Below are 24,426 nucleotides of genomic sequence, written 5' to 3'. Positions count from 1 at the left end.
TGTGGCCCGTGGCCCTTTCTCAAATAGGAAAGCTGGCCTGTGGCAGCCAAAATGTTGGGTCACCCTGACTTAGACTATGAGCTCAAATATCTTCAGAGATAATGAATCGTAAAGTTTTGTACTCTGAAGTGATAAAATCAGTGGGGTGAGGGTCCATTGTGGAGTGCAGTTATACATAAGATAGTCATAAATGTAGGCCGTAGCCGACATTTAATCTGACCTATTTATCCCGTATGTATTCCCTACTTCTCCAGTACTCAGCTATGGAACAAAGAAAAATCCCATTCTTTACTGATTACTGTATGATATGTGATTTCAAATCTCCCTCCTCCTTCCCTCCCTCTCCCTTCTCCTTCCCTTCCTTTTCCCTCCCCCACTTTCTCCCTCCCATGATCACAGTGCTCCCTGTCCACTTCAAGTAAGCACAACAAGTGTTGCGACATCAACAAGTGAAACTGAGAGCGGCTCGGAATCTCCTCAGGGAAAGTGAAAGGAAATTAGTAACTTTAACTCTTGTACTTCCTGCGTACCCAGGACAACTCCATTATAAGACACCTCGTTAGAGTGTGTGAGTTCACTTATAACATGCGTCACCTGTGGAACAACCACAACTAAACATTTATATAGCGCCCTTCACACCGCACGGTATCTGGAACTGCAGTTACGGGCGGTGCAGTTAAAGGACTGGCTAACTTCAACAACAACAACAACAACAAAATTACATTTGTATAGCACCTTTCACGTCGGGAGGACGTCCCAAGTCGCTGGACAGACAGAGTTACGGACCCGAGCTGGCCTGAGGGACTGGCATGCACAGTAATCTGGCCAGCCTGCACAGGAAGCTGGAAGTGACGTTAATAGCGTCAATTGTGATCTAACAACCCAGAAGTGAGACCAACGGCCATTATAACTCCCAGACCTGATATAACACATCATTTTATGGTCTGGATCCACTAGGCTACTTTACAATCTAGGGAAAAAAGGGAAAGGAACTAAATATCAGAAGAATGTGGTTCACTGAATGTCGAAGTTCTTAAAAATAGAATTTTCCTTTACTTACAGCCTCCATCAGGCCTTTCAGAGAAGGTGTTTTCAGTAGAACTGCATCAAACACCTCTTCGCATTCCTTCCTGACGTACAGCAAAACTGAAAAGACACGGCAAGAATTAGAATCTAAAGTTATAATATAGCAACCATTACATTTGATACAGACCCTATCTCAAAGTGTTTCACAGGGTTTACTGTGAAGTGTCTTGTATTTTGCCAGTGAACCCGCAGCCAATTTGCACACGGCAATGTCCCACAAATAGTCTTATTAAATAAATGACCAATTTTACCTGGAGGATTGTTGGCCAGGTCACTGGGAGAAAATTCCTTCTCTTTTCAATTAGTTCCGTGGGATGTTTAATATCCACCTGAACAGGGATGTGGATCTGTTATTTTATAAACGTCTCTTCTCTAGTTAAAAAAAAAGCCCTAATCTATCCAGTTTATCCATATAGTAGTAACCTACAACTCCTGATATCTTTCCATCGCTTCTATATCCTTCTAGTAGGTGGCAACCAGAATGGATCAAAGTACTCCAAATGTGGTCTAACCAAAGCTTTCTATAATTCATGTAATTTCACGTGATTCATGTACAAAGTGCTGAGTGTGTGTTACTTGTTATCTTGATTCCTCATTTCAGTCACAACGTCCCGAAGCTATGATTCCTCATCGATATGAATAAGCAGAAGCAGATGCATGTGCAGCTGCATCTCTCAGTGCTATCTGTGGTCTAGACCTAGAGGATGTAGCATTACAAACAGGAACAGTGGAGGAGCTCCAGGACAGAGATTAAGAGGAACTTTTCCACACACAGAGTGTGTGGGAGGGTGGAATTCTCTCCCACAGTCAATTGTTGAGACGGCAACCATATGCACATTCAACAACAACAACATGCACATATATAGCGCCCTCCACACCAGGCTGTGTTCCAGGGCGCTTAACAATGGTGGAGCCAGGGGGATGGGAAAGGTGACTGTAGGCGCAGTCGAAGAGGAAGGTCTTCAGATGCAACTTGAAAATCGGAAAAGAAGGGGCGAGGTGAAGGGATTGAGGGAGAGAGTTCCATAGCTTCGGGACATTGTGGCTGAAGGCATGGCTGCCGATGGTGGAGTGGAGGATTCGAGGGACAAGAAGGCTGGACCCAGTAGAGCAGAGGCAGTGGGTACTGCTGTGAGGAGAGAGGAGCTTGGAGAGATAGGGGAGTGCCAAGGAGTGAACGGATTTAAACACTACAGTGAGGATCTTGGAGTTGAGTGAAGCCAGTGGAGTTTGGCAAGGACTGGAGTAATCGGGGTGCGGAGTTTAGTACAGGTGAGAATGTGGACGGCGGAGTTTTGGATGAGTTGAATTTTATGAATAGTGGAGGAGGGGAGACCAACAAGGAGGGCATTAGGATAGTCCAGCTGAGAGGTGACAAAGGCATGGACAAGGGTTTCGGCAGCTTGTGGAGTGAGGTATTGTCGGAGACGGGCAGTGTAGCGGAGGTGGAGGAAAGTGGTCCTGGTCAGGGACTGGATGTGGGGGAGGAAGGATAACTGGGGATCGAACCTGATGCCTAAGTTGCGCACAGGTTCAGAGAGTTTTAAGGATAGATCAACTAGGTTGGGGAGGTCATGGGACATGGGACAGAAGACATTGATGGGAGCCAAAGAGTATGGCTTCCGTCTTGCTGATGTTTAACTGGAAGAAATTTGCGCTCATCCAGGCCTTGGTGTCTGTCAGACAAGCTTACAGAACATCAGAGGACTGGGGGTCGCAGCTGGAGGAGGAGAAGTAGAATTGAGTGTCATCCACGTACACGTGGAAGTTAATCCCGTGTCTGTGGATGACATCACTGAGAGGGAGCATATAGATGAGGAAAAGAAGGGGGACAAGGATGGAGCCTTGGGGTACCCCACAAGTGACCGGGTGGAAGCGAGAAGAAAAAACATTTGCAGAAATGTAATGCTGGCGGTTTGTAAGTTAGGACTTGAACCAAGTGAGCGCGGTCCCTGAGGTGGATGGTGGAGGAGATGCAGTGGAGGAGGATGGCGTAGTTGACTGTGTCGATTGTGGCAGAGAGGTCCAGGAGTACGAGGAGTCAGAGGGAGCCTGGTCACACATAGAGAGGACATCAAACAAACAAACATTCAAACAAAAACTAGGGATAGGATGCAGGATAGACATCAGCCAGACGGGATGAGCCAAATGACTTCAATCTATACAACCTCTGACTTAATATCCAAGCTGCAGAAAACTGGCTATAAAATGAAGGCTAAAAACATGTGAAATTTCAGGCTTCAGTATTAGGCAATAGTAACATTTAAACAGGCTTTCAAAGGACAAAAAAGACTACTGAGTCCAACAAGCCCGTTCCTTTGAAATTGTTCTCAACTGCAGCTACCTGACCTATCCCCAAATCACATTCCCTTTCCAAAGACATCTCCTGCAATTGCCTCTTGAACGCCTTTATACAGTAATTTATTTAACCTGGTATCATGCCAAATAGTCCAACAGATTTAAATACATTGCACTTGATATAGCACCGTATCAAATTGAAGCATTTCAAATGCTTCACCCAGCGAGTTACTTCGTATATTGACTGTGTAAAGAAAGGTTGAAAGGAAGAATTAAAGTTAAAGACTATAAGAAAGAATTAAAATAAAGAAACATTATGCCGATCATGAGATGAATGAGAGTTTACCAGGAGATATCCCAACTGCTGCAGTAAAGGAGTGGGTCCTGCTCAGAATGTTAGTCTTTTGCTTCATCAACATAAACACTGAGCTATGGGGAAATTTAGTCAGGAAGTTGGACTGTTGTATTGATTGATATAAACTTGGCTACCTAGGTAACTAGGGATAATAATAATAATAATTCTTGCATTTGATATAGCGCCTTATCACATCTTCGAGATGTCTCAAAACGCTTCACAGAATATACTGTAAAGTGAATTGTATATTTTGTGGGTGAAACGCAGCAGCCAATTGTGCATAGCAGTATCCCACAAACAGTCGTGGATTGAGTGAACAATTTATTATTTTTTTTGAAGGAATGTTTACGCCCGGAAAAGCGATCCACCAATCGACTAACAACCAGATTCCTACATAGTGCTAGGTAAACAGAGGCGTGTGGAATAAGGAAACTTGTCCAACGTTTCGTTCTGCCGGGAATCGAACCCACGTCGCTCGCTTGCTCTAACCACTGAGCTACAGGAGTCCACTGTAAAATACTACAAGATTACCAGGATTTTATGACTCCATGGTGTGAAAATGAGAGGATTAAGTGATGAGTTGAACTCTTTACACTTGGTACATCGGAACATGACAGTTCCCCCAAATTCCTGTGAGGTTGTGGAGTTTCCTTAATCCACACGCCTAATAATAATAATCCCTCCAAAAAAACAAAAAACAAAATAATAAATTGGTCACTTTCAATCCATGACTGTTTGTGAGACACTGCTGTGTGCAATTGGCTGCCACATTTCACCCACAAATATACAGACAATTCACTTTACAGCATATTCTGTGAAGCGCTTTGAGACGTCTAGAAGACGTGAAAAGCGCTATATCAAATGCAAGGATTATTATTATTATGATAACCTTGGGGTGTCTCCTGTGTGTTGAAAGGTGAATGAATGAACCAGTTCGGGAATATGATTGGATAATCGAACTGTGAACTCTAATTGGGTAAACTAACTTTTGACTCCACCGTTTTGATACTGTCATCGTGTGATCAAACTTTGGTTATGAATGTTTATTGTCAGTCAAACTTCAGTGTGAGACATACCCGGTGTAATATTGGCCAAAGGCAATGCCAACCTCCTTCCAGAGTAGGTGAAACGATCATTTACCAATTATTCTCTGAGTTAACCTGCACTATATTAGTTATCTTAATATAGATTTGCCATAACTGCACTTGACTATTCTTAGATTGAGATTGTTACCGTTGTATTGTGGATTCATGAACTAACTAACTAACTAACTGACTGACTGACTGACTGACTGATCGATCATTGTTTCACAAGTAACCCTACAACTGTTGTGTGGAAAAGCATGGCAGATAATTTGTCCCAGTGATGCACCATAAACAATAATTAGATTAACAACCTTTGGGGAGTTTTGGAAGAGAATGGATATTGTCAAGGACAGAAGGAGAACTCCATGCTCTTCAAAATAGTGTGACAATATCATTAAAGTTGATACGGCAGACATACTTCACTAGTTATTTTTGCCTACAAAACGCATAATCACATTACGGTAAATCCTGCAAAGTACTTCGAAACGTTCTTCCGAAGTGAAATGCGCAATATCAAATACAAACAGTATTGCTATTTATTATTAATAACGCTTCACATTCAATCAATAGGAGACACAATTAAGCAGGAGCCAACTGGGAAGAATCCCTGACCCCAGTGACCTGTCTGCCCCTCCAAGTCCTGCTGTTCAGCTCGGCTGGTTGGTCTGTCAACAGCATTGCCCTGGAATACTGTGGACTGCCTGGCTCAGGAACTGGACAGAGCTGGCTTGATTCTGACAGTCCATTACCAAACATGTCACCTTGGAGCCAGATCAACTCCAAGAAGACTCCACCTAGACGCCCCCACTCCCTCACGCCTGCGTCCCCTTCCCCACCACCTCCACACAAGGATAGTCCTGATGCTCAAGTGCTTCATTGTACCCGATCAAGAGTGCAAAGCTATGGAGCCCAACCGTTTCACGCCAAATCATGGGGAATGGTGGTTCACGGTTCAGTTGAAACTAATCAATAAATTAACTCAAGTTCCAATATTTCTTAAGAGAACCAATGCGATAAATTGTTAAGCAAATCTTATCACCACAAAGCATGTCTTGCGGAACTTTCTGGTTTACTGTAGCCAAAACAATAGCTGTTTCCCCAGCTTTATATTAAGTTCAGTGCTGACATCAGCAATACATTAGGGCAACAACATGGGGAGGGATGTGGTTACAATAATAACAACATGATTGCTCAGCAACATCTGCTCAGCAGTATCCACCCTCTTTCATTTCCAGTAATTGTACAGAGATTAGATCAACCACGGTCAGTTTCACTTCCCAAAAAGTTATTAAATCACGAGAGTTAATGTAACTCCTCAGTCAATGAAACCTCAGGTGGAAAAAGTCAATTCACTTTACAACAACAACTTGCATTTATACAGCACCCCTCACACAGGGTAGGGTCCCAGAGTGCTTAAGTTCAGTGCTGATATTAGCAACACTTTACAATATATTCTGTGAAGCACTTTGAGACGTTTCAAAAACATGATAAGGCGCTACATCAAATGCAAGGATTACTGTTATTAATAATAATAATTCTTGCATTTAATAAAGCGCTTTTCGTGCCTTCTTAGACGTCTCAAAACTCTTCACAGCATATGCTGTAAAGTGAATTGACTGTATATTTGTGGGCGAAACATAGCAGCCAATTGCGCACAGCAGTGTCCCACAAACAGACGTGGATTGAAAATGACCAATTTATTACTGTTTTTGTTTTTGGAGGGATTATTATTAGGCGTGTGGAGTAAGGAAACTTGCCCAAGGTTTCGCCCTGCCTGGAATTGAACCCAGGTGTCTCGCTTGCAAGGCAAGTGCTCTAACCACTGAGCTACAGGACTCCACAAGGATTACTATTATTATTCAAGAAAGATTTACCTTTTTTGGGTTCGTCTGTCCTCAAGGTCTTGTTAGGGGAAGTGAACTCTTGCTCAGGCAGGTAAGGCAGCCTCTTAATCCCTGATCTGGAAGATGAAATACAACGTCCTATTACTAGAAGTGCTCCGAGACTCGATCCCATGTGAAAGCATGTTGTTGTTATTGTTGTCGAAGTCCAGTCAGATGCCATTTGGGATTTTTAAAAGACTGTTTTGGCCTCTAACATTCTTGCTGCTTGGTTAAAATTTAGATTTTCTTGAAGTTTTCAAACGACGGCTCAAAATAAAAACTGGAACCAAATCAGGAATAGGGTGCATCGTGGTTGTTATCAAGTAGCCATCATTTAAAGAATCGTGGCTGTGTACCCCACGTAGTGTCGCAAACAGAAGTTGAATTTTTGTGGCAATTTTGTCACCAATTCACCACAGCAGGACTACACCAGTGGTCTATGAATGTTCCACCACAGCATGACATTGCCACTACAGTGTGAATGCACCATCCCAGCATAACTGGACACAACAACTGCACACAACACTGTCTCACAACAGTCGTAGATTGAGTGACCAAATTATTTATTTTGTGGTAAAAAATATTATTTTTACTTACTGCTAGGAAAACAGGTGTGTGAAGTAAGGAAACTTGCCTAATATCTCGGCCTGCCCAGGAATCGAACCCAGGTCGTCTCATTTGCGAGGCAAGTGTGCTAACTAATACGTTACATGAAAGTAAGTGGTGCAAATCGATTCAGCCTCTGATCAGAAATTGTTGCATTCCCACTTAAGTATTCTGAAGGGATCAACTTTAATGTTTGCATTAAATAAATTCTTAAGGATGGGCTGAATGTAGGCGTGGACCTTTAAATTAATTCAAGACCCTACTTACCTTTCACCTTCCAGCTCCTCTCCTGAAGCAGACAATCCCTGTAACAGCACAGAGAAGACATCAATGGTTAGTCTGACTTCAATACAATATTGAACTGCTGCAAAACTTCTATTCTTGCAGAATTTCTGTAACTAAACCACCGCCCATTTCACACATTCTGAATTAACTACCTGTGGCTTTGAATAAATCACAATAAATCAGAAATCACAAGTTAGTTATTTCTTGCAATAAAATCTAAATATGACAGGCAGGCACAACCCCGGTTTAACATCTCATCCAAATGACAACACCGCTGACAACACAGCATATCCCCAACACCACATGGAGTGTCAAACTAGACTTGTGGAGTCCTGTAGCTCAGTGGTTAGAGCACTTGCTTTGCAAGCAAGAGACCTGGGTTCGATTCCCAGCAGGATGAAACCTTGGGCAAGTTTCCTTACTCCACACGCCTGATAATAATCCCTCAAGAAAATAAACCAATAATAAATTGGTCACTTCAAACCACGATTGTTTGTGGGACACTGCTGTGCACAATTGGCTGCCGCATTTCGCCCACAAATATACAGTCAATTCACTTTACAGTCTATTCTGTGAAGCGCTTTGAGACGTCTAGAAGACGTCTGTATCAAATGCAAGGATTATTATTCCCTACCAACCTGCCCGCTCCCTCTGTTCAGCGTGCTCCGGCCTGTTCCATGTCTCCCGCCCGACCTGTCCTACCATCGGTGGCCGGGCTTTCAGCCTCTCTGCCCCCACACTCTGAAACTCCATCCCACGGTCCCTTCACCTCGCTTCCTCCCTCGCCCCCTTCAAGGCCGGTCTCAAGACCCTTCTCTTCGATCGTGCCTTTGGTCTCCCTCCCACCTCTCCGCCTTCCTTCACCCCTACACCACCCCTCCCCCATGCTCAGGCCCCAACACCTGACTGTTCAGCGCTTTGGGACGTCCTTCCGATGTGAAAGACGCTCTATAAATGTAATTTTGTTGTTGTTGTTGATGAGGTCAAAGTCTCGGCGTGAGGCTTGAACCCACAATCTATTACACACAATCAAGAGTGCTGCTAACTGAGCCAGACTGATGTGTATAAATAAAATAACTATTTATACTAAAAGTGAAGAAGAAGCATTTGAAACTATTCACATTTACCAAAAAAAAAGCACAGATTTCTGTGCATTGTTCCATTTTTGCATAATACAGCAAGACTTGCATAAGTCTTATCTTCATAACTCATATAAACGCCTAAGTCATACATTCACCCGAGTCCCATTCAGTTTCCTATCAAAACCACTTAGATTTCTTTACACTACTTGTATTACTCTTTTCGTAACTCGTTCCCAACTGATACGATTTATGTGCATTTTACTGTATTACGAGAATGATATACTTAGGTCATTGTTGCAATGAAGGATGTTTGATCGATATCAAACCTAGAGTGAGACGTACATGAGGAACTCGCTGTTGGATGTCAGGAATGAAGAGAACCGGCTGAGTGACCAGATCAGAAACAGACTTGAATATTGTGACTTCACCTTGCTTTTGGCTGAGGAGCAGTGGTATCTTTACCTGTTGGACTGTGAAGAAAAATCACAAGATTATAAACCTCCATACTGTGATGATCTGAGAATAAGAACATTGTGCTATTTGAAAATCTGAACATTTACATATTTAAGGTTCAGTTGCATTTTTTAATGTAATTCGAAACAAAATAAATGAATTAAATAGTAATGTGTTTAAATCTTTGGGCAATTAAGGAGATTTGATTGCTTTTGCAACAACCTAATACTACGTGATCAAATCCTAAGTGCTACTAAGGTTGTCTATTGTAATAACGTTGTGACTGTACGACTAGTTCATAGAGCAGCAGTGCCCTCGGCCTTTGGGTGCGTGCCATTACACCTCTGTAACACAGTACATTAATGCAGTGCAAAGTATTGCCACTGCATCCCTGAAGCATAACTGCTACATATATTGCAAAGCTCATCAGCTTTCAAGACTAAAGACACAAACTCTTGTTGATTTAGGGGTTTTAGCAAAATTCTCAACCATTCTTTTGTTACCTCCCACCTCGACTATTCCAATGCCCACCTCGCTGGTCTCTCCAGCTCCACTATCCACAAAATTCAATTAATGCAAAACTTGACCGCCCATATACTCACCTGCACTAAACTTCATACCCCCATCACACCAGTTCTCGCCAGGCTCCATTGGCTCCCTATCACTGAACAGATTGACTTGAAGATCCTCACACTCATCCACCAATCCCTTCATGCCCTCGCACCTCCATATCTTTCCGACCCGCTTCCTCCCCACTTATCTACCCGCTGTCTCTGCTCGGCTGGCTTCAGCCTCCTGCTTGTTATTCATCTCCTCTCCACCATCGGAGGCCGTGCTTTCAGCCACTACTACTCCCTGAAACTTTGGAACTCTCTCCCTCAATTCCTTTGCCTTGTTCCTTCATTTTTAGATTGCACCTGAAGACCTTCCTCTTCCATCAGGCTTACAGTCACCTCCCCCCAGCTCGGAGTCAGCTCCGCCACTGTTAAGCACTCTGAGACACTACCCTGCATGAAGGCCATTATATAAATGCAAGTTGTTGTAATTTAACTCCTCACAGATGGAGGAATGCAACAACCAAAAGGACAATATCTGTGCACCTGCTGATTGGATTTACAGTATCCCGACACTTCTGGAGATAGTAACAGGACCATAAAAGGATTTATAATCTCCAACTTCTTGCCTGCTGAGCTGTCTGAGTCTGCGCATTGCGGGAACCCTCTCAATCACCAAGCCATACAGTTCTTGCTGTTGTCAGCAAGAAGATGCTTCTCTGGGTGATGGTGGAACACTTCACACTCCCCAACAAACACATGGAAGGAGCATTTGTGAGAAATCAGAACAAATGATGCACAGTCTGCATCTTGAATTGTGGAAATAAAAGGCAAATCTGCAGCAAATTTTCACAGTGTGAGCACCTACAGGGAAACCCCGAGAAATCATACCCAAAACAGCAAGAAGAGATGCCAATCCAGTCAAATGTCAATCCATCACTTGGGATTTTTAAAAGGTTCATTTTTTCCTTCACAACAACAACAATAATAATATTATTATTATTATAACATGTGTTTATATTCTGCCCTTCACAAGAGGTAGTGCCTTGGAGCTCTTAACAGTGGCGGAGCCTTATAGTGAGCCGGGAAGAGGAGGGAGGTAATCATAGTTGAAGAGTTATGATCTGAAGACAGGCAAAAAGGGAGCAAGACAGAGGGATTCAGGCAGAGGGTTCCAGAGTCTTAGGGTGTAGTGGCTGAAAACATGGCCACCGATGGTAGAACGGAGGGGACGAGGCCGCGCAGGAGGCCAGCGCCAGTTGAGCGAAGGCGGTGGGTAGTGGAGTGGGGTATAAGCAGGTCGGAGAGATAGGAAGGTACCAGGGCATGAAATGATTTGAAAGCAAATGTGTAATCGATCCATTGTGTGATAGGGAACCAGTGGAGTCTGGCAAGGACTGGGAGTACGGAGGTTACTGTTTCATCAGTGAGAAGCCCCACAATGAATGCTCTCGCCCTCCACCCCAGGTGATGTATGGCTAGTTTCCTGCTCTATTCCTCCCCCACACAATTTCACACCCCACATAAACACAGTCCGTGTGTGGGTCTAAAGTATTATAATAATAATCCTTGCATTTGATATAGCGCCTTATCACACCTTCGAGATGTCTCAAAGTGCTTCACCGAATATACTGTAAAGTGTAGTGACAATTCCACCATTTATTAATTTAGATAAATAAATTTATTTATTTAACGTAGATAAAAAAGCATCAGGTGAACACAACGTAAACTGACAATGTAAACCAATGTCTGCTGAACTCTGTTAACAACTAAAAAAAAATTCCACAACCTCCTGAACATGTTGAAAATCCATACATTATACGTCAAATTATAATATTTAGAAATTGCTCACATAAATGCCATAATTACCATATTAATAGCTCTCAATATTAAATTCCCTCTTCTTTCTTGGAAGTCAGTGTATAATATTACATATGGCAGCAAGTTTATACTTATTAATGTCTGCTGGTCTCATAACTTATATTTTAGTTTTGTATACTCACAAGCACTCTCATTGGATTTGACCTTTTTACGAGACTGTTTACGCTCTTCATCACGGATCTTCCGTTCTGCGCCCTGTATATCAACACATTTTAAAATGTTCAGTATCAGTAATCTGACCACAATATTCGGTTAGGTGTCAACCTAGCTCAGTTGGTAGCACTCTTGCTTCTGAGTTAGAAGGTTGTTGGGTCAAGCCCCACTTTGGGACTTTGAGCTGAGTCTAAGCTGACACTCCAATGCAGTGAAGGGCAAAGCGTTGTATTGTCAAAGTTGCCGTCCTTTGAACTGTAATAAATCACTGTGTGAATCAGAGAGGAGAAGCAGCTATTTCATTACTGATGTAGGAATTCTGTAATTAATGTGTTAAATAATATCTCAAATTATATTTGCGATGTTTATATAAAATGATCAATCTCATATGATCAATCTCAGATGAGAGGAGCTGGTTATGACGAGCTTCAAAGAAGATCCTTGCTCAAGGAGGAGAAACAAAAGGCTGTTTACAAACAACAAACTGTTTTCATTCCTTATCAGTCATTTTCTCATGGAAAAATGGTCTGCAGCTGGAGAGAGCTGTGTTGCATTTGTTTTTACAAGGGAACCATCTTGCAAAAGACGATAGGAAAGGTCAACAGTAATCAGCAGGTCACCTAAACAACAGCAGATAGATTTGAAAGAGAAAAGGAAGATTATGATTTAAACAACACTAAACGTACCATAATACCTGGATACTTTTGGGTGAGATTGAACTGGAAACCGTACAACAATACTTGGATACCTTTTGAGGACTTAAATTTGGATTCAAATGGGACATTAAATTGGACATTGCTCCTCTATCTCTCCTGGGGCATTTGGTTTGGTCAACTTAAATCATTGTGAACTATAGTATACATGGATACGTAAGCATAATTGGATGGATTCTTTTAATTACTTATAACCATTATTAATCTGAATTAATAAACCATGATTAATTGTACAACATTTGTGTCAGTCCTTACTTCACCGCAGGGTCTTGAAAATAAATTAACCCTTACATTGAGGTGAGTGTGAAAGCTTTACACTAGTGCTGATTAGATAAGGAACAAATTTCCGGCAATCTGTGAAACATTCCTTATCCTAATTATCACAAGGTAAAGGAGCACCTACTGTTTACTCCATTATTAGACAATGTGTCATATAAATGCTAAACAAGATAAGGAGTGTTTCGATTTACTACTCATTATTATTGGCACTCACGAGTTACCAGATCAGCACATCTCATGCCTCTGTATCATTATCACAAGAGTTCTCAATTTACTTGTTGATGTCACCTTGGATCTAGGTTATCAGATTGTCGCAGCGCCAAGTTCTGGAATGAATGTTGATGATGGAAGATAAGTCTGCTCAAGTGAAGCTACGTTGACAGGTCCACCTGCGGGAAATATTGTTGCCCAACTTGTTAGGTGAACTAAACCATATTATTTTCATTTTTCAGAGTTGCGATTGATAACTCACAGAGTTAGCACAGAAGGCAAGCTGTATGGTTTTGGCTGATTAGACTCCAGCAGTACTCCAACCCTCTCTTTAGGGTCCCCAAGCCTTGGTTCTTGTTAACCTATGCCCAATACTCTGTTGAATTAGGTAAATAAGGTGTGTTGTGCCAGGGAGAGAATGCTCATTCCATTTTGAGACCTGAGGAATAGGTGGCCATATATAGGTGGAACTTTCAGTCTGGTTTGATTTGCTTTCTGAATGTGTCAGACACTTCGCTGACCAAACAAAAATGATCACAGAATCATCGAATAACACCTACCTTGTCACAGAAGACCTTGATTTGGCATGTGGCCCTGTGGATGGGTTTGTTGCTGCGTGTATTGTAGCTGTAGGTGTCGATCTGGATGTTCAGAGGCAAGCCTTTGACTCCTTTCTGAGATGAGAAGTCAGTGCTGAGGCAGTTGACAGAGATGAAGATCTGGAACAGAAAATGGTCAGAATACTTATGTTGAAAAGAGTCTGAGATAAGTACTCTGCTGTCAGATTTTCTTTTAAAAAGCTACAGTAATGTCTGGCACATAGTTTTCTCACACTCCTGATCTCAGTCAAGTCACCGGGACAATTAAAAGGAGATGGAAGAAAAGAACGACAGTAAGAAATTACCCATATTATCAGCCACTTCGAGAGATACAACAGAGGTCTTTCGCTGCCCTGAGGAATAGCAGCAGCTTTAAAGAGACAGTGGGCTGAATGGCCTCCTTTTGTACTGAATTTCTATGTGACGTGACATGTCAACATGGGACGGCAAAAAGTTTGCAGGATTCCATTCAGAGCTAAGAGAATGGGGAGGTTTCTTTTTTTAAAAAACACAAGACATTTCAGCATGACATTGATAATACTGACTCCTCAAATGTTAACAAGTCTGTTTGGAAAACAAATCAGAATGAGCTCATACTTTACTTGACAACACGCCCTAACAACAGGTTTGAGATTTCTCCATTCAGTGAAAGACTGAGGGGACCATAGGGGACCTCACAGGGATAGGTTTTGAGACGGGACTTGAAGACGGAAAGAGAGAGGGTGAAATGGAGGTGTAGAGGTTTAGAGCTCCAGAGGGTAGGGACATAGAATCTGATCGCTAGACCCCTGATGGTGGTGCAAGAGATACGTGTAGCAAACACGGGTTAACCAAGTAGAGGAGGCGAACAGAGGAATGAAGTAGGAAGAGATCAGAGAGTGTTAGGGGTGGAAGGGATTTGTAGGTGAGAGTGAGGACTTTGAAGTTGATCCGTGGGTGACAGTGGAGCCTGCCTTAGGTCCCTCGGGATAATGGGAATGTATTTTTGAATGGGTGGAGATGTGGTCAGTGGAATTTAAGTTTTAGATATAAAGAGAAGGCACTCCACAAAGAAATTTAAAAATAAATGTAATGTAGTGTGTGTAAAAAAAGGTGCTGGAAACTGTGAAAGAGAAACATGTTCAAACATGTCTCTTACAGAACAGAAGCTTCCTGCCAACAGGAGTCTTGTGGTTTGAGATGGGGTGAAAGAGAGGGGGTGAAATGGGGGTGTCGACTTCAACATCCTCACACTCACGTTCAAATCCCTTCACTCGCTGGCACCTCGCTCCCTCTGTGATCTCCTTATTACCTAATCCACCATCCGGCGACTCTGCTCGACTGGCACCGGTCTCCTGCTTGTTCCTCACGCCCTCTGCTCCACCATCGGAGGTCACGCATTTAGCCACTATGCCCCGAAACTCTGGAACACTCTCCCTCAATCCCTCCATTTTGCCTCCTCTCCCCTTTTTCAAGTCCCAGCTGAAAAACTTCCTTTTCGACCGTGTTTATGGTCACCCTCTCCCCCCCACCCCATGCCCCTGAGACGCTACTTTGCATGGAGGGCGCTATATAAGTGCAAGTTGTCGTTGTTGTAGTACACTTCTAACATTATAAAATTGGTCATTCGCTTCACAGCTGTTTATGGGACATTGCTGTTCACAAATTCAATTCCAGGCATGGCGAAACCTTGGGCAATCTTGAGCACACGCCTAATAATAATAATAATAACTAATAATAATCCCTCCAAAACAAAACAATAATAAATTGGTCATTTTCAATCCACGACTGTTTGTGGGACACTGCTGTGCACAATTGGCTGCCGCGTTTTGCCCACAAATATACGGTCAATTCACTTTACAGTATATTCTGTAGAGCGCTTTGAGATGTCTAGAAGACTTGAAAAGCGCTATATCAAATGCAAGGATTATTATTATTATTAAAATCTCCAATCTTTTCACTATTTGTTTGCAATGGGGTTTCCTAGTAAAGAAAAGATTGTCTTTAGCAATAATTGATGATGAATCCCACTCCTGTCTCCTATTCTATTTCATTCTTCCCAAAGCCTGGGAGCATTGGATCTCCTAGCTCTGCCATCTCTTCTGCAAGCTACATGGTCCTAAAACCCCCAAATCAGTGTTACCTCACCATTTTTTATAATCATAATAATAATACTTATATTGATATATGTCTGATTATGTTGACAATACCTCTCAAATGCTTCACAGGATTTACTGTGAAGTGTAGTGACTGTATTTGTTGGTGAACTGTGGCAGTAAATTTGTATACAGCAATGCTCCACAAGCAGCCATGACGTGAATGACCAATTTTATTTGGGAGATTGTAGGCCAGGACACTGAGAGAAACTCCCTTCTCTTTTCGAAGAGTGTCATGGGACCAATTAAATAATTTGAGCAGCACAACATGAATAGTGTGCAGGAAATGACATCAGCGGCAACCTCACACCTCGGAAGTTGGCCATTTCTTCATGCCTTGTTTATAACCTGGCCACTGAAACATTGGACCCAGACAAGCGTGTTATAAAGGGGTGTCCTGAACCTGTCACCTCCTACGTTTGGTGCCTCACAACCTCATACTTCATCACAGTATATGCTGCTCAGCAAACACATTCTCTCAAGATTCCCAGCTAAAGCATGAAGGCACACGATAATTTACTGGGGTGATAAGGTTATATAAAATAAACACAGTACATACATGTTAAGATCACCATATTATCAGTTGCGATCTGTACAATGCAGTGACACGGGCAGGCCGGCTGGGGGAGCTTATGAGCTACGAGACCTGTATGACTAGCATTGGAGTCCTGTAGCTCAGTGGTTAGAGCACTCGACTCTCAAGCGAGAGACCTGGGTTCGTTTCCCGCAGGGCGAAACCTTGGGTAAGTTTCCTTACTCCACACGCCTGATAATAATCCCTCAAGAAAAAAATAAATAATTGGTCACTTCAATCCACGACTGTTTGTAGAACACTGCTGTGTGCAATTGGCTGCCGCGTTTCGCCCACAAATATACAGACAATTCACTTTACAGTATATTCTGTGAAGCGCTTTGAGACGTCCAGAAGACGTGAAAAGCGCTATATCAAATGCAAGGATTATTATTATTATCGGGGAATCACTCTCATATAAGGTAACCAGTTTGGTGCAAAAAGGGGGGAAAAAAGTTGAAAAACCTGCTAGTTCATTGGTTAAAGATAAACAGCAGAGATTTAGCCTATGAACGTTGGCAAAGTAAAACATGGCGTATTGTTTAAAAATAATTGTTGACCGTGGAACACACTGCTTGTTCAGCAAGGAGCACACTGCCTTTTCGTGCTGAGCATATATCTACCAAGACCACTGAGAAGCAGCAGATTTCACTCAACAGATGTGTGGAGTGACTGACTTTTTTTAAAATGTTTTACTGGGTCTCACATGAACAGCACAATTTGGTTTAGATTTTCTATACCTAGAGTCCTGTAGCGTAGTTGTTAGCACGCTCGCCTCGCAAGCAAGAGGACCTGGGTTTGATTCCCAGGCGAGGCAAAACTTTAGGTATATTTCCTTACTCTACACACCTGTTTACCCAGCAGTAGCAGGAACCTGGTTGTTAGTCGATTGGAGGATCACTTTCTGTGGGCAACAGTTCCTCCAAAAAACAATAATAATTTGTTTACTCAATCCACGACTGTTCATGGACATTGCTGTGCGCAATTGGCTGTCGCATTTCGCCCACAAAATACACAGTCAATCCACTTTACAATATATTCTCTGAAGCCCTTTGAAACGTCTCAACAAGTTAATATTATTATACTGCTAGGCCGATTTAGATATAAAATTGTGTGCAAATGAGATAAATGGAAATGTGACAAGGTGTGATTTCTTCTCCAAGCACTGGGAGACAAGAAATGAATATCCTGATATGACTGAATTTAGAAGAGACTAAGGGTTAAGGACATTCATGCTTCTTTTTTCCCTCAAGTTGAATAACATTCTCTTTGGCGACAAGTGTGAGATCGGCACTTTGCAATGGATAAAAATACAATATCTAGGCTCTCCTGCATGACATGTTAGGCAGCACATTTTACAAATTAAAAAATAATAATCTTTGCATTTGCTATAGTGCCTTATCATGTCTTTGCAGCATCTCAAAGTGCTTTGCAGGATTTTAATTTGAAATGCAGAGACTGTCTATTTGTAGGTAAACGTGGCAGCCAATTTATGCACAACAATATATCGCAGATAGCCGTGAGGTGAATGATCCATTTTTATCTTAGGAATTGTTGGCCAGGAATTTACATACAACATTGACACCTCCCTCCACAAGCTGCAGGTCATTCAAAACTCTGCAGCTCGTGTACTGTCCCGCACCAGGCTTCACGACCACATCACTCCCACCCTCGCTCGCCTCCACTGGCTCCCCATCCCCCAGAGGATCGAATTCAAGATCCTTATCCTCACCTACAAGGCCATTCACGGCCTTGCTCTCTCCTACCTCTCCGACCTACTATCCCCCTACCTACCTGCCGGTACCCTCCGTTTCTCTGGCTCCGATCTGCTCCACATCCCCCGCCCCAACCGCCCTACCATCGGTGGCCGGGCCTTCAGCCTCTCAGCCCCCAGGCTCTGGAACTCTATCCCCCAGTGCCTTCGCCGCCTCCTCCCTTTCCTCCTTCAAGGCCGGTCTCAAGACCTTTCTCTTTGACTGTGCCTTCAGCTCCCCTCTCGACACTCTACCCCCTCCTCGTGCCCTCCTTTCCCTCCCCTCACCCTGACCATTTCCCCCCTGCTCGGGCCCTGACCCAACTGTACAGCGCCTTGGGACATCCTCCTAACGTGAAAGGCGCTCTATACATGCAATCTTATTGTGTTGTTGCTGCTTAGTCATGTGTGACATCTTAACCTATGTTTTGATTTGGTCCGACTGACATATTCCAGAAAATATTTGCTAACATTGAGCTATTCACTTGTAATTAGGGCCTGGTGACAGTCACGTCAAAAGGCTCCTCTTATTGTGAGTGATAAGAGTTAGTGTGGGAGCCAAAATGAAGACAAGATCATCTCCCAGAGGAGGTGGGAGATTAGCTCCAAAGATTGCAAAGCATAATCTCTTGGAGATAACAAAGGGTTAAATTATGATGGACTAATGCCTGCAATTATATTATATAAATGAAGTTCTTATTCTAGGAAGGAAACTGGGTGTGCTTATATATTGTTCAAACATAAATCAGGTTTGTCAGCTTTTGCTCCCTGCCCCAAAAATTAACCAGCACATAGCCAAATTAGTTATAAAACAGGTTCAATCATCAACTTGCTATTTCTTTGTGTTTCCTGGAATGAGTTGTGGTTCAAAGGACTTATCTTTCAATGTAAGGTGGGAGGTGGCAGTGAGGCTAAATTTAGTCTTTCCCAACCCTCCCATTACATCAAGCCCTTTTTTTAAATGAGTTCTCAACCATCCATAACCAGCACCGTGTAATCTTGGGATTTCAGTGGACCCAAAAGGAATCTATTCCAATTATTCTTGGATTATTCTAGGAATTTGTATGCCACTTACTCCTGCTCTAAATTCTGTTTCAGAACTTTTTTTAAAAAACTGGAAGAGGCGAGAAGGCTATAAAATGAATGCACTGTTAAGGAGTTAAACCATTGAACCTGGAAACGGGAGAAGGCAAAGTTCCAAATGTGAATTCAAAGTCAGGAGGAAAGCTATTGTACTCCTGATGGTTGTATTGTGTACACATCACAAAATAGGCAGGAGGGAACTTCTAATGTGATCACACTAAAACTGTTCAAACTGAGATGATCATTCACTTAAAACTGCTTTTATTCTGCAGAACCAAAGATCTGAAGGCTGGAGCATAAACTGAGCTGGTGCTTTAATATGACCGATGTACCTCCAACGGCAAATGTCTGAATACCTTAATGACACTGCGTAAGAATCACAACAATGTCAAGATAGGTTTGGCACAAATGACCATTTTAAAATTCAGACAGCTTTACTCCAGCTTTCATTGTGACTTGGCTACCGTTAATTGTTTAGCAGAGACAAACTCCCCCCCAAAAAAAATCAGGTCAGATAAGAAGGAAATGTGACTTTGTCAACGTTTTTGCATGATAATAATAATCCTTGCATTTGATATCGTGCTTTTCAAGTGTTCTAGCCGTCTCAAAGTGCTTCATAGAATATACTGTAAAGTGAATTGACTGTATATTTTGTGGGCGGAAAGCGGCAGCCAATTTCGCACAGCAGTGTCCCACAAACAGTCGTGGATTGAGTCAACGGGGAAGTTCACGAGGGCAGGTATAACACTAAAAAGTGTAAAAGATTTCTGAGCCAAGAGATTAGGTCCAGAGATTGCAAAACATAATCTCTTGGAGATTACAAAGGGTTAAATTATGATGGACTTTTATCACATCTCTGTTCTTATCAGATCCCCAGCTTGTACAGTAAGATTCCTTCTTGTTTGTGAAACCTGCCAATGTGCATATTTCCTCATTCCTTGTAAACTGTAATTAACACTCACTGTACATGATTAGATGGAAATGTGTGTTTTTTATATTCTTAAATGATGAACCAGGAAACCATTTCCTCATTTTGGAGTCCTGTTGCTCAGTGGTTAGAGCACTCGCTTTGAAAGTGAGAGAGCTGAGTTCGATTCCCGGTAGGGTGAAACCGTGGGCAAGTTTCCTTACTCCACAGTCTGATAATAATCCCTCAAACAAAACAAAAATAAATTGGTCATTTCAATCCACGACTGTTTGTGGGACACTGCTGTGCGCAATTGGCTGCCGTGTTTCGCCCACAAATATACAGTCAATTCACTTTACAGCATATTCTGTGAAGCGCTTTGAGACGTCAAGAAGACATGAAAAGCGCTATATCAAATGCAAGGATTATTATTATTTTCTGAGCCAGGGCTCCTTACATAGTTTTTACTCTGTTATTATCCCTATCCTGCATTTTCCACCTAGTCTATTATCCCTTCTCCTCTCTGGCTCTGGTGCAGCCAAAATGTCATCCTGTCCGCTCTATGCTGTCTCCTCCAGCCCCCCACTATGTCCGTGGGCTAACCTTGCCCCCCTGACTCATCGCTCGCTATGTCTCAGTCTTCCCTCTGCATCTGTTCTGAATGCCTCATCACCTTGGGCAACTTTAACCTCCACATCACCCCTTCTTGCTCCACATCTGCTGACTTCTCCTCCCTCCTCTCACAACCTCTCCCTCCACATCAACTCCACAACTCACATCCATGGCCACCCGCTATACCTGGTGATCACCCAGGGCTGTACCATCACTGAAAAAGACATTTTAGATTACTATTTAATCTCCCTTAATTCCTCTATTCCTTCCATGAACCCCTCCAATCGGAGTTTCATGCTGCTCCCAGCGCAGCCCTGGTAAAAGTGACAAATTACATTCTGTCCACCTGCGACCAAGGCTCAGTCTGTCTCCTGGTCCTTCTCAACCTCACGGCCGCTTTCCATTCTGTTGACCACTCTATTCTTCTACACCACCTCTCTGCTCACCTCCACCTCAAAGGTTCTGTTCTTGCCTGGTTCCAATCCCACCGCCTGCACTTTGTGGCCACCAATGGCTTCTCCTCTAGCCCCCGCATTATCACGTGTGGTGTCCCTCAGGGCTCTGTCCTCAGTCCTCTCCTCTTCAATCTATACGTGCTCCTGCTCTGCGATGTCATCCTCAGGCATGAGTTCAATTTCCATATGTATGCAGATGAAATCTAACACTACCTTGCCACCTCTACCCTAGACTCCAGGACCATTGATGTCCTGGCTCATTGTCTGTCTGACATCAAGTCCTGGACGAGAGCCAACTTCTTCCAGCGCCTCCTCACCTCAGCCACTGAGACCATCACCATTCACGGCTGTACTCTTCACCTCATTGAACCAATCCGAAACCTCGGTGTCTTTTTCGACCTTCAGCTATCCTTCAAACCCCACATTCGTGCTGTGATCCATTCCGCTTTTCCGCACCTCCACAACATTGCCCGACTCTGCCACTGCCTCTCACCACAGGCCCCTGAGACCCAGATCCACACTTTCATGGGAGAGAAAAGATGGGGAACTATAGACCAGGTAGTCTGACATCGGTGGTAGGGAAATTCTAGTATCCTTAATTAAGGATGTCATAGTGGGATACTTAGAGGATCACAATATGATTGGACAGAGGCAACATGGGTTTACAAAAGGGAAGTCATGCTTAACAAATCTTTTAGATTTTTTTGAGGACATGTCAAGTAGATTAGATAGGGGGGAATCAGTGGATGTAGTGTAATTAGATTTCCAAAAGGCACTCGATAAGGTGCCGCATAAAAGGTTGATCCACAATAATAATCCTTCAGAAACCAAAAACAATAATAAAAAAAATTGATCATTTTCAATCTACGACTGTTTGTGGGACATTGCTGTGCGCAATTGGCTGTCGCGTTCACCCACAAATATACAGTCAATTCACTTTACAGTGTGTTCTGTGAAGCACTTTGGGACGTCCTCCTGACATGAAAAACGCTATATCAAATGCAAGGATTATTATTATTATTAAGATTAGGGCCCATGGAATTAAGGGGAATATATTAGCATGGATTGAAGAATAGCTAACGGGAAGAAAACAAAGAGTAGGGATAAACAGGTCCTTCTCCGATTTGGTGGGATGTGACTAGTGGAGTGCCCCAAGGATCAGTGCTTGGGCCTCAGCTTTTTACAATCTACATCAACGATCTAGGTGTGGACATCGAACTTAATGTATCCAAATTCGTGGATGACACTAAACTAGGAGGGAGAGTAAACACCGAGCATGACATTAAAAAAATGCAACGATATATAGATAGGCTAGGTGAGTGGGCAAATAGGTGGCAGATGAAGTATAATGTAGGGAAGTGTGAGGTCATTCACCTACGTGGCAAAAACAGTAGAGCAGATTATTTTTTAGAAGGGGAGAAACTAGACAGTGTTAAGCGTTCAGAGGGACTTGTACACCAGTCACAAAAAGTTAGTTTGTAGGTACCTCAACAATTAGGAAGCTAACGGTACGTTGGCATTTGTTACAAAAGTGTTAGAATATAAGAGTAGGGAAGTATTGCTGCAACTGTATAAGGCCCTGGTGAGACTGCACCTAGACGATTGTGTGCAGTTTTGGTCTCCTTATTTAAGAAAGGATGTACTCACCTTGGAGGGGTTAAAACGTACATTCACTAGGTCGGTACCAGGGATGAGGTATGAGGATAGGTTGAGCAATTTAAGCCTATATTCTCTAGAATATAGAAGAATGAGAGGTGATCTTATAGAAACCTATAAGATTATTAAGGGGCACTACAGAATAGATAGTGGGAGACTTTTTCCCTTGGTTGAAGAAACTATAACCAGGGGTCACAGTCTTAAAATTAGGGGTAAGCCCTTTCACACCGAGTTGAGGAAAAACTTCTTCACTCAGAGGGTAGTGAATTTATGGAATTCTCTACCCCAAAGGGCTGTAGATGCTTAGTCCTTGAACATATTCAAGACTGAGATTGATAGATTTCTTGTGGATAAAGGGATTAAGGGATATGGGGATAAGGCAGGTAGGTGGAGTTAGAATAGATCAGCCATGATCTTATTGAATGGCGGGGCAGGCTAGAGGGGCTGAATGGCCTACTCCTGCTCCTAATTCTTATGTCCCGGCTTGACTTCGCCAACTGCCTGCTCAATGGACTTCCCAACTCTTCCCTCCACAAGCTGCAGATTATTCAGAGCTCTGCAGCTCATGTCTTCTCTTGCACCAGGCTCCGGGAACCTATCACCCCCGTTCTTGCCCGGCTTCACTGGCTCTCCATTCCTCAGAGAATCGAGTCCAAAACCCTTGTTTTTTTACCTTCAAGGCCCTCCACAGTGTTGCTCCCCCCTTCCTCTCCGAGCTCATAACCCCATATCAACCTGTCCGCTCGGCAAACACCAGCCTGCTTCAGGTCCCGCACACTTCACACCCCATCATTGGTGGTCTGGCATTCAGCATCTCTGCCCCCACGCTCTGGAACTCTATCCCGCAATCCCTCCGTCTCACCACTTCTCTTACCTCCTTCAATTCCCCTCCTCTTCAACCGTGCCTTTGGCCAGCCTTCCAGCTCCACTACACTGCACTACACTCCTCCCATTCTGACCCCAACTCCCAACTTGGTTTCAAAACCCCTAATTGTCCAGCGCCCTGGGATATATTTCCGATGTGAAGGGCTCTAGTGTAATTTATTGTTGTTGTTACACGTCAATTGTACAACTTGTACAACCCAACCTTTCTGAAGACTAAGGGAAAATGTGTGCTTAGATGGATAAAATTGTGTGGATTGAATAGCCCTTGTTCTTGTCGATACAGAGGAATTACGTGGCTAACAAATACTCAATCCCTTCACTCTTCCACAACTGCAGCAAAAATCATGACAAACATGTTTTTTTCTGAATAAAGGTTTTCTTGAGGATAATAATACTTGCATTTGATATAATGCCTTATCACATCATTGCAACGTCTGAAAACTCTTCACAGAAATACTGTAACATGAATTGACTGTATATTTTGTGGGCAAAAAGTGCCACCAGTTGCATACAGCAATGTCCCACAAATAGTCATGGATTGAGTGACCAATTATTTTACTTTATTTTTACTTCACTTTCAATTTTTTGTAACGGAATATTACCCCCAGAAAGCAATCTGCCAATTGACTAACAACCTGGTTCCTACTTACAGCTAGGTAAACAGAGGTGCGTGGAATAAAGAAACTTGCCTAAGGTACTTGAGCAGAGAGCCCAGGAGCGTGAGGAGGGAACGGCGTGAGAATTCTGTTTGGGAATTAGGTGAGAGTGGGAATTCTTCAGCCAGGGAGCAAGAGAGAACTTTCATTCAGCCAAAGAGCAGAACATCTTTGCTGAGGTCGGGGCAACC

At 42.9% G+C, this 24,426-nt stretch overlaps 1 protein-coding gene and 1 non-coding gene across 3 annotated transcripts in view; one reads left to right on the top strand and one right to left on the bottom strand.

Moving 5' to 3' along the window:
• The window catches only part of grhl1 (grainyhead-like transcription factor 1), a 64,480-nt gene that overhangs the window by 3,514 nt on the left and 36,540 nt on the right, over positions 1-24,426 (bottom strand). For both annotated transcript variants that reach the window (XM_007906491.2, XM_007906492.2), the window contains 6 exons: positions 13,484-13,642; positions 11,691-11,763; positions 9,023-9,150; positions 7,581-7,618; positions 6,699-6,784; positions 1,061-1,146 (listed from right to left, as the gene is read on the bottom strand). In XM_007906491.2, coding sequence (XP_007904682.2) covers positions 1,061-1,146; positions 6,699-6,784; positions 7,581-7,618; positions 9,023-9,150; positions 11,691-11,763; positions 13,484-13,642 — 570 coding nt within the window. The remainder of the gene's footprint in view (positions 1-1,060; positions 1,147-6,698; positions 6,785-7,580; positions 7,619-9,022; positions 9,151-11,690; positions 11,764-13,483; positions 13,643-24,426) is intronic.
• Positions 7,927-7,998, top strand: trnaa-ugc. Its single transcript has one exon. It is a non-coding gene; the product is annotated as a tRNA-Ala (tRNA).

This window comes from Callorhinchus milii, unplaced genomic scaffold (genome assembly GCF_018977255.1).
Source record: "Callorhinchus milii isolate IMCB2004 unplaced genomic scaffold, IMCB_Cmil_1.0 Scaffold3, whole genome shotgun sequence".
NCBI lineage: Eukaryota > Metazoa > Chordata > Chondrichthyes > Chimaeriformes > Callorhinchidae > Callorhinchus > Callorhinchus milii.
Note: the sequence above shows the minus strand (reverse complement) of the source record. Positions and strands in the feature narration are given on the sequence as shown.